This window comes from Myotis davidii, unplaced genomic scaffold (genome assembly GCF_000327345.1).
Source record: "Myotis davidii unplaced genomic scaffold, ASM32734v1 scaffold492, whole genome shotgun sequence".
Lineage (NCBI taxonomy): Eukaryota > Metazoa > Chordata > Mammalia > Chiroptera > Vespertilionidae > Myotis > Myotis davidii.
Window position 1 is genome coordinate 26,750 of NW_006284473.1, and position 17,379 is coordinate 44,128.

Here is a 17,379-nt window from a genome sequence, read left to right on the forward strand (position 1 = left end):
TACTAGAGGCCTGGTGCACAAATTCATGTACAGCTGGGGTCTGACCCGTGCGCCCCAATCGGGGCCAATCAGCCAGCCAGCTGGGGGGAGGGGACGTGGGAGGTTGGCAGCTGGCCCTGCCTCAAACGCGGTGAAGGGGGCTGATAGGGGGCAGGGCCAATGGTGGGGGAGGGGCCACCAGTGGTTGGCCAGCCACCCCATCCCCTGGTCGAACTCCTGGTTGAGGGGGCAATTTGCATATTAGCCTTTTATTATATAGGATTCTCATAAAAGGACAACAAAATCAAACTCTCAACTTAGGTGCCAGAGCTGGAGAATGATGCAGTCTTCTTGGGGAGCAGTGCAACCAGCACCCACTTCCATCACTCAGCATTGCAGACAGTTTTTTACAGCTACCACCCCCAGCATAGGATACAGAACTCAAAAACCGCAGCAGCATCTGTCGTCCTAAAGTGGAAACAAAGTCTTATTTGGGTCCTTTCTCCAAGAGAGGAACCATGGATGCTTCCCCATGCTCCTCCTTCCTAGAGCTCCTTCTTTCCCTCACTTTCTCCCGGGATCTTGTCTCTATCCGCAGGCTTTCTCTTTCATTTCTTTCCTTCCTGCTCTCAGGTCCCTGGAAGAGAAGGTCGGAAAAGCATGAAAGCACTGGCGGCTGACAACGTTCCGCATTTCTCTTAATTATCAGAAATGAAGCAAGGCCTGACCATGGAGCAGACTTCCACACCTCAGTTTCTTATAATAAACTAGAGGCCCAGTGCACAAAAATATGTGCACTCGGGGGGAAGGGGGAGTCCCTCAGCCTGGCCTGTGCCCTCTCGCAGTCTGGGACCCCTCGGGAGATAATGATCTGCTGGCTTAGGCCTGCTCCTGGGTGGCAGAGGGCAGGCCCAATCCCTAGGTGCAGCCCCTGGTTGGGCTCAGAGCAGGGCCGATTGGGGAGTTGGGGCACCGCCTCCTGTCATGCACAGGGCAGGGCGGATTGGGAGGTTGTGATGCCACCTCTAGTCACGCTCAGGGTAGGGCCGATTAGGGGGTTGGGGCACCGCCCCCGTCACACTCAAGGCAGGGTCGATGGGGAGGTTGCGGCACCACCCCCTGTCACGCACAGAGCAGGGCCCATCAGGGGGTTGAGGAGCTTCCCCTTGTCACTCAGAGAGTAGGCCCAATAAGGGAGTTGGAGCACCACCCCCTGTCACACACAGAGCAGGGCGATCAGAGGTTGGGGAGCTCCCCCCTATCAGGCACAGAGTAGGGCTGATCAGGAGGTTGGGGCGCCTTCCCCTGTCGCGAACAGAGTAGGGTGGATAGGGAGGTTGTGGCCCCACCCCGTCACACACAGAGCAGCAGGGCGATCAGGGGGTTTGGGCACTGTCCCCTGTCATGCTGATCCCGGTGCCGGGAGGCCTCGCGGTTCCGCTGATCCCGGTGCTGGGAGGCATATTACCCTTTTACTATATAGGATAGAGGCCTGGTGCACGGGTTGGGGCCGGCTGGTTTGCCCTGAAGGGTGTCCTGGACAGGGTGGGGGTCCCCACTGGGATGTCTGGCCAGCCTGGGTGAGGGGCTGAGGGCTGTTTTCAGGCTGGCGGGTAACAGAAGCTCCCAACCGCTCCTTTTTTTCTTTTTCTTTTTTAATTCTGGGCCAGCTTTAGCTCTGAGGCTCCAGCTCTGAGGCCTCAGCTGCTGAAAGTAGGGATCTGGTTTGTTTCGGTTCTATAATCAAAACAATGTATAACTCCAGCCCTGACTCCAGCTCTGAAATCCCAGCTCGCTGAAAGCTGGTTTCTGGGGTTTTTTTTAGCTTCTATATTTGTTAAAATTTTTCAAACTGCAGGCTCAGAGACCTGCAAGGCAGGCGGGGAACATTGGTTTCCTCCGTCACTGAAGCAAGCAAGCCTCATGTTAGTTTCATGCTGCCTGGCTGCCGGCCGCCAGCTTGGCTGTCAGTTAATTTGCATATCTCGCTGATTAGCCAATGGGAAGGGTAGCGGTCGTATGCCAATTACCATGTTTCTCTTTTATTAGATAGGATTAGCATAAGCCTAAGGGTGGTGCTAAGCATTTTAGTCATAAATAAAAGGAATAGGGGGCCTATGATGGTCTATGGAGGACACTCAGCCAGCTCGCAACTGACTCTGCCTCTGACACATGGAGGGAGGTGATTTCATAGCACAAAACTGAAAAGGGATGTGGTAAGTGAATCATACATGCAATGATTCTAACCTCCCTGTGACCACTCCCTTAAATTATATTAATAGTAGGGTTTGCACTAGTTTTAATCTGAGGACTTTGTGAAGACTGAAGTGTCAAAAAAAACACCCAAATCATCAACAGTCCCCAGCAGGTTACCCAGGGGCCCGTATTCACTGGGATCAGGAGATACATCACCAACTACAGGACCCAACTTCCTACATTTTATACCTAGGGGGAGGGACACAGACAATAAGTGTAAAAAGAAACAAGAGAATAACCAATGATAACTATGAACAGGATGAAATGACAGGGAACTATGGGGTGTGTGGCGGGGGGGGGTGCTTCTTTTGTTTCCATGGTCAGGGAAGGCCTTTCAAAGAGTGGTGATGATATATCTGTTTACACTTTTCTCTTTTAAAGTAAAAGAAATAAAATCATTGTTCTCCCCGCCTCCATCTGATTTAGAAACTCCGGGAACCCCTAAATGCCTGTCAAGTGAATTGATGCAGTGGCGAGTGGCGGTGAGATGAGCAAGGTCCGGACTCAGCCCTGCAGGGGTGTCAGTTACTCTGCAGTGTAAATTGTTTGTGGAATGTACCAAGGTCGTTTCATTTCTATCCATACGGGTCCATCCATCAAAGACAGAAAGCCAAACAAATGATGAAGCTGAGATACAAACTAAGAGGAACTTAAAAACTGAACTAGCTCCATAAATGTGCCCCCAGATTATTTTCATTAGGTGCAGCAGTTGTATTTAGACACATCCGTCTGATCAAAATTTATATTTAGCAGTCTTGAATGTCTCTAATACTTAAAGAAGAGTATAAAAATGAAAATATGGTGACAGTTATTCCCACTTTGGCTTTTCCTTTATTGAGAATAAAGACTGAGAAATGATCAAAAGTAATGACCTGAGATATTTTTCTTATCTCACTTAGAAACAAAATGTGAAAATTATCAATATAAGCCCATTGAGTTTTTCAATATCAAGATGATATTGAAAAGTCATTTGTTGTTGGTCATAATCAGCTACAAAAGCAATTTCTGTGTCTTTTTGATGCTAAAAGACAGAAATTAAATCTACATATTAGTATGCGCCTGGAGCTCAAATAAAAGATAATAAATGTCATTTTTAAATTCACTGACAAATCACACTTTTTAAGGTAGTTAGCTTTGGAAAGGTGTGTCAGTTGTGAAATAGAAAAAAGTTTTAAAATATCTGTATATGTTTTGAATTTTTAATTTTGTATTAAGATAAACTTTATAATATACTCGTTAAAACTGATATAAAAGAAAATATTAAATTTAAAATTATTTACTATAAATGTTTTTATCACATGAAAATTGAAATAATTTTGTAAATTCCTAGCAGGTTTCTAGCTATTACAGTATACTAAAGGCCCAATCGGTATGCCAGTGGGGTCCCTTGGCCTGGCCTGCAGGGATCAGGTCGAGACTGGCTCTCTGACATCCCCTGAGGGGTCCTGGATTGTAAGAGGGCACACCCTGGAATCCGGCTCCCTCCTCTCTGGTTCCAAGTGACTGCAGCTCAGTAGCTCCTGCACTGAGCGTCTGCCCCCTGGTGGTTAGTGCGGGTCATAGCTACTGGCCGGCTGGTCGGCCAGTCGACTAGTGGGCTGCCCAGCCAATCGCTTAGGCTTTTATATATATAGATACCTATGAAAAGAATTCTTGAGTTGAAAAAAAAAACAGTTGAAAATGCTGCCTTGGTTATCTTGGCATTCAAAAGGTAGAACTTGGGCCTGGCTGGCATGGCTCAGTGGTTCAGCATCTATCTACAAACCAGGAGGTCACGGTTCAATTCCTGGTCAGGGCACATACCCAGGTTGCAGGCTTAATCCCCAGTAGGGGGCATGCAGGAGGCAGCCAATCAATGATTCTCCCTCATCATTGATGTTTCTCTCACTCCCTCTCCCTTCCTTTCTGAAATAAATTTTTTAAAAAAAATTTTTTTTTAAAGGAAGAACTTGGGAAATGAATGGAACAACATGTTATATTTTAGGAATGTTAGCAAATGGTTTCACTTAAGCAATTTTATAAGATTATGTGAAAAACAATTCAAGGCCATTACAATCAACAGAGAAGTGTTTAGATTAAAGTATTTTTCAAAATATATTTATACCCTACCTTATTCCAGAAAGGATTTAAGGCAGTTAAATTTCCTAAATGAATATAATCAGTAGCTTTAACGTGTAGTTTTAAAACAGGAATTCCTTCACTTCTGCTTTATTCTTGCCAAAAGATCATAATCTTAATCTAACTATGAGGAAACATCAGATAAACCCAATTTGAACGTCATTCTAAAAAGTAACTGCCCTGTACTCTTCAACTGACAGTGTTACAAAAGACAAGTGAAGACTGTGGAACTGCCGCAGAATAGAACAGATTAAAGAGAATGAATTGTTTGCAACGCATGATCTGAAATCTCCCTACAAAGAATATTATCAGGACAAGAGGCAAAATAGGGATAAGGTCAATAAATTAGATACAAAAGTATTGCATTGGTGGTAATTTCCTGAGTTTCATTATTGTACTGTGTTTATATAAAAGAATGTTCTAGTGCTCTCGTTTGGGGATGGGAAGGAGAAAGAGAGTATAGTAAATATGATAAGTGTTAATATCTGGAGGGAATATAGATGAAGGGTGTATTCTTTGTACTATTCTTGTAACATTGCTCTAAGTCTGAAACCATATTTTTTTAAAAGCAGTATAAAGAAAGGATAAAACAGGAGCTCTTGATAAGTGACAGCTGTTTACTAGTCTTCCTTCTGTATTCCTCTTATGGTCAGGTGAAGAGAGCAGCTTACTGAAGGAGGAACACAGATACACAGGATTACTCTGACAAAAGTGAGGCAAAGGCACACAGTACAGTCCCAGCAGCCATTACTGCTAGGCAGAAAGCATTGTGCTCAGATGGGCAATGAGGTAGGAAGCACCTGAGTGCCCTTGCTGTACACAGAGTGCAGCTGAAGAACCAGGTGGTAATACACCTCGGTTCACTTATTTGCTCTGTCTACTATATGGCAGAACATATCATCATTCCTGTTTTGCAAAATAAAACAAACAGCAAAGGACCACAAAAAAAGAAGTATTTTGTTCAAGACCGCTCCGTGAGCAAGTTTCCCCAAAGTAACTGTACCTCAAAATTAATTGATCTCTACATTATTACTTTATGAAGCAAGCTCAGCATCACCAGTGGAGCTTCTATTATTCCCCCATTTTCAGCCTGTCTTCCTTGTAGTTTACTGAGACCCTCCCAAGGCCACTGTGAGCACTTGGACCACCCCTACTCCTGGAAACTTACTACTGTAGATAGTGACCAGAGAGTTCCCTCCACATGCTTTTTAAAAGTTCAAGGGAACGTGGCATCACAGACTACTTGCTACTGGATTAAATACTGCACAGAAGAAGTGCAAGGAGAATGAGTCACAATTATCCTATATAATAAAAGGCTAATAGGCAAATTATCCCCCTTGACCAGGAGTTAGACTGTGAGTTTGACAAGGGGACGAGGCCAGCCGGCCAACTGCCCACAGCCCCTCCCCCCAGCTGGACCTACCCCTGATCGGCCCTCCCTCACTCCGATTGGCTGGACCCCACCCGTGCAAAAATTCGTGCACCGGGCCTCTAGTTCATAATAAGGGTGATGAAAGCAGTCTCAAAGAACTAGAGGACCCCCATAACAAAAACATTCCACTAAAGGTCCTCTAGGAATTCTTCCTACACCAGAAGCCTTCAATAAAAATAATTAAAAATTATGTACATCTGGGCTATGTACAGTAAAACTGAGTGTCATTTTTCAAAGATTTCATCAACAAGCTGTAAATGAAAAAGTTAGATTTGTTCTCCACGAGTATGGGGAGGAAGAACCCTTTGGGTTTCCTTTTCTAACGTGGCTTAAATATTCAATAACTCTGTTACATACCAAAGACAGAGAGCGTTTGGTTCCAAAGCACAGTTGTTGTTCAAAGGACTCTGAAAATGCCCGAGTTTTGGAATGGGATCTTCTGTTTGATTCCAATGGGTCCTTGAAGGGCCCATCCTCTGAGCGTTTTCTGTAATCTCTCATGTGGTTACGACATCGAAATCCCTGGTCCTCATGAGAATGCCTTCTAGGATGGCTGTCATATGATGTGACTCTGGGAAGAAACTGGAAATATAGAATAAAAATGTTTACAACATAAAGAGACTGCATGAAATTAGCTCAGAGACAGAACAGCCATAAATTACTAACTAAACAAACCTCAGGTTGAACTGAAATTTTATCTTTTTCATCAGTGGGACCTTTCTTCTACAATAAAGCACTAGAATCAATCAGTTAAAACATTAAGTAGAACATCCCAAGACTAGCTATCTTGCTCCTCCACCATGAGGACAATATCATGAAGCCTTGAGTTCAAAGCCTTGAGTTGATATGTATAAGTAAATTCCAAAATCATAACAAATTTTAATGAAACCACAGATGTTTAAGAAATAATACAAAAATGTATGTGATTTCTGTACAAAGAAGGAATTTCTTTTTTTGTTTTTTGAAAAAATATGGAATGCTGCACGAATTTGCGTGTCATCCTTGTGCAGGGGCCATGCTAATCTTCTCTGTATCGTTCCAATTTTAGTGTATGTGCTGCCGAAGCGAGCACCAAAGAAGGAATTTCTAAGCAGAAGAGCAATGGAATAAATCAGAATGAAAAAAATTAATTTAACTATGCAAAAAAAGCTAATATGCATCAAAAACAACTTAAAGTTAAATAGTAGAGAAGAAATAAAAATCATGTGCTACATGTTACTAATGTTTAATAATATCCTGACAATACATAGTATATCTTACATACATACAGAAAAACATAGAAATCATGTAATACAATGACATAAGTGTTCAAATCACATTAGGAAATGATCACAGAAGAATATTTTAGAGAAATCAAACTTCTTAGAAGAATTATGACACTTGCTCTCCCAATTTCCCTCACTACCCAATCCACTCCATTCAAACTTTTGCATCCACAACTAATTTTGGTTATGATGTTGGTCTCAATGTTGCCAAGTTCTGTGCACATTTTGGTCTTGATTAATTCAGTAGCATTCGACCCATTTGCCCTTCTGGAAACACTCTGTCCCTTGCCTTCTACCACTGTACCCTTTGCTTCCCTTTGCTCTTTCTTCCTGTGAGCTCACCCACTAGCTTTGCTTCACAAATAGCTAATCATCCTTCAGTCACCACTGAAACTGCATACCTACAGAAAGCCTTTCCTGCCACCTTGATTGGTTCAGGTCCCTGTTAGATGTTCTCCTGGGCGCTCATACCTCTTTACCATACTCATCATATAATCGGTAATTTGGGTAATTTTATAATATATCTCCCTTCTCCATTAATTTGTATCTCCATGACATCAAGAGCTGTGTTTCATTCTCTGCTGAAATCCTAGTCCTATGCAGCACCTTGCCTTATTCACAGGATGAATTTATTAAATATCTATTGGATTAATAGATATATAAAGAATGAAAAAAAAGAAATGCCAAACGGTAAAAATTGTTTATGCTTATTTGTCATCAAAGATTATTTAAATTAAATAATGTACAATTTCACCTTTCTGGCTAGCAAAAATAAAAATAAAAATGTTTCTTAGTGATACCAAGAAGTGGCAAAGTGGAGAGAGACACGCCTGTGATTCCTGGCTGGTAGGACTATAAATGGACACACCTTCCCAGTAAGCCACTGGCAAAATGTGTTGGGAGGTTAAAATATCCTGCTCCTTGGACCCATCTGTTGAGTGTTGTTATGGGCTGAGTTGTGTCCCTCCCCTCCAATTCACATATTGAAGCCCTATGTGAGATACTCAGAATGTGACCTCATTTGGAGCTAGAACAGTGGTTCTCAACCTGTGGGTCGAGGCCCCTTTGGGGGTCAAACGACCCTTTCACAGGGGTAGCCTAACACCGTCGGAAAACACATATATAATTACATATTGTTTTTGTGATCACTGTGCTTTTAATTATGTTCAATTTGTAACAATGAAATTGGGGGTCACCACAACTTGAGGAACTGTGTTAAAGGATCACGGCATTAGGAAGGTTGAGAACTACTGAGCTAGAACCTTTAAGGATTAGGTTAAAATAAGGCCTCTAGGGTGGGTCCTAGTCCAGTCTGACTGATGTCCTAATAGAAGAGGAAATTTGGACACACAGAGACCACCAAGAATTGTTCACACAGGAAAAACCATGTGAGGGCACAGTGAGAAGGTGGCTGTCTATAAGCCAAGGAAGGAGCCTCAAAAGAAACTACGTCTGCCGATTCCTTGATCTTGGGCTTCCCACCTCCAGATCTGTGAGGAAATAAATTTCTATTATTGAAGCCACCCAGTCGGGAGCATTTTGCAGCCCTAGAAGACACATACACATGCCTAGAAACTTACTGTCAAACGATGATCAGAAATATGGTTAAAGATTTGTAAAGCTGCCAAGATACATGAGGGAAATGTGTACGTACAAGTCCATTTATGGTCCTTGGTGCTGTGAATAAATTAGGGGGCAAAACAGGCAGAGTGTGCCCATCTTGGAGCTCATGTCTGGCTCAGAGAAAAAACACAAAACAAATAGGCCACATGCTTACTCCTTTGGCTAATGCTACAAAGGTTCAAGGTGGCCCTAGCCGATTTGGCTCAATGGATAGAGCTTTGACCTGCAGACTGAAGGGTCCCAGGTTTGATTCCTGTCAAGGGGATGAACCTCAGTTACAGGCTAGATCCCCAGTCCTGGTCGGGATGCATGCAGGAGGCAACCAATCCATGTGTCTCTTTCACATCGAGATTTCTTCTGTCTTTCCCCCTCCATTTCATTCTCTCTAAACAGCAATGGAAAAGTATCCTCGGATGAGGATTAACCAAAAACAAAGCAAAACACAAAGGTTCAAGGTGCAATGAGAGGATATAACAGGGTGAAATTGTGTGTACTTGGCTGGGTGAGGCTGGGAAGATTAGCAGGAAACTTCCGTGTAGGTGTGATGACTAAACTACAATCTGAAGGACAAGCAGGGTTAATTAGAGAACAGGAACATTTTCTGCCTGGGGACTAGCACCACAGGTGCCCAGGCCCTGTCACAGGAGGAGGAGCTGTGGGGTGGAAGGAAGAAAAACCTGCTGGGGCTGGAGGGCATGGAGGCCTGAGGGGAGGGAGACGGATTGGGGTGGTGTGGAGGGGCTTGAAGTAAGGTGCTAGCATAGGATGGGCAATCTTAAAACATCGAACTGTGACCAAAGGTTTTCTCAGTGATGTGGGATTGTGTTTGTTTTCTCCTCCTTTTAAGTATTTTTCAAGTTTTCTACAATGAGTGAATTTACATTATCAAGAAAAAAATGATTATTTTAAAATTTTGAAATAGCAGGGAAGCACAAATACTGCATGATGCCACTTACATGAGGCATCTAACATAGTCAAACTCAAAAAAAAAAATCAAAACACATAAATAGTCAAACTCATAGAAGCAAAAAATAAGTTGATGGTTGCCAGGGGATACAGGAGGGGAAATGGAACATTGCTAATCAGTGGATATAAAATTTCAGTTATGCAAGATGAATAAGTTCCAGAGATCTGCTTTACAGTATTGTGCCTCTAGATAATAACAATGGGTTATATACTTTAAAAACTGCAAAAAGTGAAAATCTGTTGAGGGTATAGATCCCAAATTAACTGTTCTTACCACAATTACATTTTTTGTAACTTTTAAAATATGTTTTTATTGATTTTTTTTTAGAGGGAGAGAGAGAGAAAGAGACATCAATTGGCTGCCTCCTGCACACCCCCAACTGGGGATGGAACCCACAACCTGGGCATGTGCTCTGACCGAGAATCGAACCAGTGACCTCTTGGTGCATGGGATGACACTCAACCAACTGAGCCACACCGGCCAGGCACCACAATAACATTTTCAAACAAGATTTTAAAATGTGAAACTGGGAGTGAAATATTGATATCCTCTTCCACTGAGAGGCCTGAAAAGATTGGCAAGAGTTATGCCAAGTCAGTGTGGCTCAATGGTTGAGCGTCAAACCGTGAACCAGGAGGTCACTGGTTCAGTTCCCACCTGGTCAGGGCACGTGCCCGGGTTGCAGGCTGGATCCCCAGTAAGGGGTGTGTGTGCAGGAGGCAGCCAATCCATGATTCTCTCTCATCATTGATATTTCTATCTCTCCCTCTCTTCTCCTCTCTCCCTAAAATCAATGAAAACAACATATATATATTTTTTAAAAGAAAGGCAAGAGTTTTAATCACAATATCTTTTTATATCAGGTGGAATTTCCCGTTTGTTTTTGGTGTGGGACTTTGTGAGAAACAAATATAAAAGGGCACTCTAATTGGTTACAGGGAGAAACTCCCACTTTTAAAAATGTTACTTACTATGCAAGTTCTACTTTTGCAATTTTATACGCCTTTGTAATGTAATTTCCCCGACAAAGACATGAATCAAGGCCCCCACAAAACTTATTTTTACCAAGTGTGAACTTGTCTCCTGCACAGTCATGGAAGGAAGCTTTGTCCCTTGGGGTGGGGTCTGACCTCACCCGTTGAGCTCCCAGGGGCCCCAGCAGCAGAGCCTGCGGCAGACACTGACTCTCAGAGCAGTAACTACCCAGTGTGCTGACTCTCCTTACAGAAGAGGCTCTAACAGCTTAGCTGTTTTCACGGTGGGCCCAGGAAACCGGTGCTGTTAAAAAAAAAAAAAAAAAAAAAAAAAAACCCCTCTGTACTCTCTGACCCCAAGTTCTGATTCTAAAGATGTTGATTATGTCAGATCTTCACTTCACAGCTTAACAACGTGATGTTCTTCGTCCTGCCTTTCACTGCAGTCACCCCCGAGTTGTACCCCCCCTGCCCTCTGAGTACACACAAGCTCCTGCCACCCACTGAGAGCAGGTGAGAAACAGTGAGCAGAAAGATGAGGTGCTAGGGGTGGAGTCTTAGTGCACAGTGTGTACCAGGGACTCCGGGGACTCTGACCTTGATTGCTAACCTCGGAACAAATCCTCCCAGGAAGCCATGCTTCCTCAATTACAGATGAGGAAAATGAATCTTAGCTTAGCTCAGTGATTCGCCTAAGACGTGTGTGCCTAGTGACTACTGGAGAAATCAAGTGCCATGCCTAAGCATGAGGCATCTCTTTCTTGGATTAATAATGCTAAACTTTTAACTTGAACAGCAGCAAAAACTTCATTCTATTTCTATGTGAAACTGCCTATAAATGTCACTTTTAACAATGTACCAGACGTAGCAGAATTCTACTGCAAAAGTAATAATAATACTTTGTAGGTCTTCAGGAATCATACTATGTAAGAATTTTATGTGAGGAAACCTATATATTAAAGAGCTAGTATGCAAATGGTCATCACGCCCTCATGTCATCACGCCCTGTCACGCCTTAACTGCTCAGACACTCAACACTGGGGAGAGAAGAATGGGGACCAGCCAGGCACAAATGAGCTCACGAGGGAGGAATGGGGACCACCCAGGCTGCAGGCCGGGAGAAGGACAAGCTTCCCGCCCCACGCTCCCATGTGCCAGCGGCTGGGGCTGCGGCCCGGGACAGGGACAAGCCTCCCTCACCACGGTCCCAGGCACCTGCAGCTGCAGCTGTAGCCCAGGTGAAGCCACCCACCCACAATCCCCTGCGGCTGTGGCCGGCCCTGGCGAAGCTGGCCCGGGTCCTGGGTGCCTACAGCCGGCCAGAGGGAGGGAAGCCCAGGTCCCACATGCCTGTGACTGGCCAGAGGAGGAACTCCTGGGTCCTGGGAACAGGGTGAGGCAGAGGCGGTGGCGGTTAGGGGCAATCAGGCCAGCAGGGGAGAAGTTAGAAGTGATCAGGCAGGTAGGCAGAGGTGGTTAGGGGTGATCAGGCAGGCAGGTAGGTGAGCAGTTAGGAGCCATCAAAATCCCAGATTGTGAGAGGGGTGTCCGACTGAGGTTGACCACCCCGGAACCAGAGAGGAGGGAGCCCAATTCCTCATGGGGACACGCAATTCCACCTTCAGCTGTGGGTTATGTTTTGCCAGTGCACTGTCGGCAAAACATAGTGGTTTACTGCACACTTGCATTTGCATTCCACACCCTCTACTACAGCAACTTTGCAGAGTGCCCTCTCACACCCCGGAACCCCTCAGGGGATGTCAGAAAGCTAGTTTCAGTCTGATCCCCACAGTCTAGGCCGAGGGACCCCACCTGCTGGAGGGACCCGACTCACTCCCTGGATGCCCTACAAGCAGCAGCTCTGCCCCAGGTGCGGCTGGCCAATAGGAACCATGGGAGGTTGGCTCCAGGGCATGCCTGGCCCATCTCACCCAGTCCTGCCCTGCTGCCACCCCCGGAACCAGATAGGAGGGAGCCCAATTCCTCATGGGGACACGCAATTCCACCTTCAGCTGTGGGTTATGTTTTGCCAGTGCACTGTCGGCCCCGAATCTGGTTTACTGCACACTTGCATTTGCATTCCACACCCTGTACGACAGCAACTTTGCAGAGTGCCCTCTCGCATTCCAGGACCCCTCGGGGGATGTCAGAGAGCCGGTTTTGGCCAGATCCCTGCAGGCCAGGCCAAGGACCCCACCTGCCAGAGGGACCCTGCTCACTCCGCAGACACCCTTTGAGCCACACCACCCCAGGTACAGCCAGTTGGGGAGGGACCGTGGGTGGTTGGACTCAGGGCGTGTCCGGCCCCTCTCGTCCAGTCCAGCCCCGCTGTCCACCTTCTAATTAATTTCCTGTCAATGTGCATGACTCTGTGCACCGGGTCACTAGTAATATATAACAGTGTCTAATGATATCATCAGAGTCAAGATGGATGTAAATTAGTCGACAAACGGAAACAGCATCAGGGGAAAAATAATCCAGTTTTCAGTTGATAAAGTGGTAGGTAGTTCTTGTAGAAATAATAAAGAGATGCAGTATCGTCCACTGGACATCCTTTAGGGAAACTAAAGGATATTCTAAACTATGCATTTACTTAATTATATTTTTTAAACAATGCATTTAAATGCTTTTTTTAATTGTGGGAATAAATGAATCCTGCTCTGTCATACAGTGACACTAAATCATGCCATGGCAGGTGAAACTGCCATGAAGACTCTATCACTAGTCATAACTAGGGACATAAGGGAGAGCCAAAGAAAGCCTCCTGGCACTTACGAAGCTCCATGCCTCAGACACTTGGAACCTTCCCCGAGGTTGCTCCCCTTTCAAGGACTCGTCTCCCTCATTCAGAAACTGAAGCAGCCAAACTAAGCTCATCTAAACCACATGCCGCTAAGATCATACCCCCAGAGGCCATTAAATTCAATCTTGTATAGTGATGTTTTCCTCCACTGGGTCTCCACTGTCCGGTGATGACCGTTCTTGGTGAGAACATCTCTTAGTCAACTCAAGCTGCCATGAAAAAACACCATAGGTTGGGGGGCTTGAACAGCAGATCTATTTCTCAGAGTCTGGAGTGCTGAGAAGGCCAAGGTCAAGGTGACGGCCAGCTCAGCCCTCTGCCTGCCCAAAGATGGCTGCGTTCTCTCCGTGTGCTCGCCTTTCCTCGGTGCACGCGTGTGGAGGGAGAGAAGGAACAAGCTCGCTGGTGCCTCTTCCTGTAAGGGCTCCATCGCGTCTGGCTGGGCCCTGCCCTCCTGACCGCACCTAACCCCAATTACCTCGCAGGTGTGTGAGCAGTGCTCCCTGCGGAGAGCAGCTACACGAGAACCACCCCATGGGCGAGACACTATCACCATTGAGCGTGTGGACCACCCTAAGGTCAGTCAGAAATAAAAGTAAAGGTTAAAAGTATCTTCTACTGTTTTAAATTGAGAACATGAAGACAGACGATAACATGGGGGGAGGAGGATGTGTTTTAAAGCAAATTTTAAAAACCTTGGCTGCAGGTAGGTAGAGGCTTACTTTGTATCCCCTGTCCCCTCAATTGGCATAATGTGGGCAGCACACCTGCTGCTCCTTGGAGCACAGAAGAAGCACTGAGATGTTAAAAGCACCGAGAAAGTCCATTTGATGTTAAAGCCCTAGACCTATGAACCAGGAGATCATGGTTCCATTCCCAGTCAGGGCACATGCCCGGGTTGTGGGCTCTATCCCCAGTAAGGGGCATGCAGGAGGCAGCTGATCAATGATTCTCATCATTGCTGTCTCTCTTTCTCTCTCTCTCTCCCTTCCTCTCTGAAAGCAATAAAAATATATTTTAAAAACAAACAAAATATACATTGCAACCTAAAAGTCAATTCTCTAAATAAAGGATTTATCTCAGTTTTTTAAAGTCTAATAGACAGTAAAACTTACTTAAGAAATCATATTTTATGTCATGTATCTTCCTTTGTTTTCATATTTTCTGTGGCTCCAAAGGGCTGTTGTGATAAATAGTAAATCACATTTTTTCCTCTTTGTTTCTTCCTGGTTCACATTATCTGGAAACTGAAACTAATCATATCCTGGCTCACACATTGTGAATGCCTCACTGGATGTGGCACATAAGAGATTAAAATAGGAGTGTGATAAGTAGGTGTTCTGTTTTACAACAGAGTCAGGGAAAGGCAGGGCAAGAAGTGTTCTCAGAGACCATCCAGCCCAATCGCTCTTCTTTTTCACGTCAGGAACCTGAACCCACAGAGGTGTTGACACTTGCCCTTTGTCCTGGAGCACACATTTAGTAAGAGACCTATTTTTAAACATTTGTGGCTCAAAGAGGTCTCATTCCTCCACCTTGCTGATCACTGGGAATAAGAGAGGTTGCACCTGAGAACTCTGGAGCTAAACATAAAATAAAATAACATGACCCCCCAAATTACTTGGTTCTGGGGTTGGCAGAAACAGGGGGTGGGGAGGGATGCTCTGGTACCTGGAATTCTAAGTGACTCGTGAAAAAGAAAAGCTGTAGCATCGCTGTGTGGCTGTGAGGCAGAGGACAGACATGTCAACTGTGGAGTCTTCTATCCCCCGCCCTCAGGTGAGCAGAGAGAACCCTGCCAGTACCTGCTGCCCAGTCCGCACCTCCTCAGGCCCATCCGTTCCCCTCTTAGGGCTTTCCAGCTCTCATCTTAACTCCCTAGCCAGGGGTGGGCAAACTTTTTGCCTCGAGGGCCACAATGGGTGCTTAAACTGGACCGGAGGGACGGAACAAAAGCATGGATGGAGTGTTTGTGTGAACTAATATAAATTCAAAGTAAACATCATTACATAAAAGGGTACGGTCTTTTTTTTCAATAGTTTTATTCATTTCAAACTAGCCGGATCCGGCCCGTGGGCTGTAGTTTGCCCACGGCTGCCCTAGACACTGGGTGCTCTGCCCAGTCGTAGGAAAGTAGTGCTGAGGATGGGAGAATTTTGGTTCCCCCTCCCATCAGGAAACCAAATGGGAACCAGAAAAAAACGTGTATCAAATTTATCAAAGGGGGTTATTTATTTATTTATCTTTAAGTATATTTTTATTCATTTCAGAGAGGAAGAGAAAGGGGGTTGGGGAAGAGTGAGAGAGAGAAAGAGAGAGAGAGAGAGAGAGAGAGAGAGAGAAAGAGAGAGAGAGAGAGAGAAACATTAATGAGACATCCATCAGCAGCTGCCTTTCGTAGGCACCCCGACCAGGGACTGAACCCACAACTTGGGTATGTGCCCTGATCAGGAATTGAACCTGTGTCCCTTTGGAATATGGGGCAACACTCCAGCCAACTGAGCCACACTGGCCAGGCAAAGGGAGTGATTTATTATGTGGAATCCCCAGTTCCTTAGAATTCGCCAAATAGTGCAGTTATTTTCACTATTTTAAAAAGACTATTGGAAATCACACATCGGTCCACGCCGATGCTACACAGACTAACTACAGCACCAGGTTTCCTCCTTTTGACCTGAATTATATTGTCACCCAGGATTATCTCAGGCTTACCAGGAACTCTGCGTAGGAGTTAGAGATGCCTTAGTACTAAAAATGAAGAAATCATTATGAAAAAAAGCAAGAAGAAAAAAAGAAAAATAAATAAAAAGGAAATTTAAAAAGGAAAAAGATTAAACAAATAAAAACAAAAATAAATAAATAATAATAATAATAATAAAGAAATCACTACCTAGTAGAAGAAAATCAGGTCCCTCAGAGGATAAGACAAAATGATAAAAGGTATTTTTGTGGACATAAAAAAGATTTGGGAGTACTGATTTTCAACCAAAGACTGCGGGACTCTTCAAAAATTATCTATGAGAAATCCCCCTCCCCTAGCCCAGCCCTCCCTGTTCCATGGGATAACTCACTGGGCAGGGCAGGGAAGCTTTCCTGTAGCTGGTGTCCTGTGATCCTCGGCGGGCCCGGAGTCCTCTCTCATCCTCCTCTATCCAGCTGTGACCCCAGAAGCTGCTCATCCACTTGGCAAAAGACACATCATCATCATCATCCTCATCTCTGTGCTCCATGGAGAGGTGATTCAAAATAGCCAAGGCCTGTCTCTAAATCTGGCAGAGAGGAATATTGTCAAACTCAGCTGACTTGATGAAACCTAGGATCTCCCCAAAGACAAAAAAGAAACTGGTGTTTTCAAATGGTCTCCGAAAATGAATCCTTAAAAGGAGAAAGATTTACTAAACAACCCCTTCACCATCAGGCAGCCCCGGGAAATGTCTATTTATAAATTGTGCTGCCCACATGCCCCTCCCCTCCCCCATCTCTTTAAATTGAGAGGCTTTGTAATCCTCCCATTGCCAGGCTAGTGCCTCGCAGCCTCAGGGGGGGAAGCACAGTCCACTGCCTGATGTTCCCAGTGCTCTGCTGCCGATGGCTGTGATGGCGTCTCCAGCTGTCAATGGTGATCCTGCATGACCCTCATCATATGCCTGCCAGCTCCAGGCCGGCTCTAAAATGGGGTCACTCGCAGGGACAGACTGACTGCAGCCTGCACGATGGCCAGCTATCGGCATGTCATATCTAGAGCTGGATACTCTCCTAATAAGTAAAATTGATGTTGATATAAAATGCAGCTCCGGGACAAAGGGTGTTTCACTGACATTATTTATACACTAGAGGCCCAGTGCACAAAAATTTGTGCATTCAGGTGGTCCCTCAGCCCAGACTGTGCCCTCTCGCAGTCTGGGGTCCCTCGGGGCCCCTTCCCCTGGCTGCTGGCACCAGTTTTCCTCCGGTGCCCGGAA

General features: G+C 45.1%; 1 protein-coding gene across 1 annotated transcript; it reads right to left on the bottom strand.

The window, feature by feature from the left end:
- Nucleotides 1–235: 235 nt before the first annotated feature.
- LNP1 (leukemia NUP98 fusion partner 1) lies at nucleotides 236–16,859 on the bottom strand. The gene is made up of 4 exons (XM_015572198.1): nucleotides 16,489–16,859; nucleotides 9,196–9,201; nucleotides 6,143–6,367; nucleotides 236–616 (listed from the first exon to the last, which is right to left on the bottom strand). The coding sequence occupies exons 1-4, from the start codon at nucleotides 16,645–16,647 to the stop codon at nucleotides 467–469; spliced, it is 540 nt and encodes a 179-aa protein (XP_015427684.1). The 5' UTR covers nucleotides 16,648–16,859; the 3' UTR covers nucleotides 236–466.
- Between the last annotated feature and the right edge of the window lie 520 nt (nucleotides 16,860–17,379).

What these genes read in the sequence shown, in the direction of transcription:
- LNP1 (XM_015572198.1), bottom strand. Translation starts at nt 16,647, where the DNA reads ATGGAGCACAGAGATGAGGATGATGATGATGATGTGTCTTTTGCCAAG. An exon ending in CCAAACGCTCTCTGTCTTTG is followed by an intron (nt 617 to 6,142) that starts GTATGTAACAGA and finishes CTTCTCTTCCAG; the next exon opens with GGACCTGAGAGCAGGAAGGA.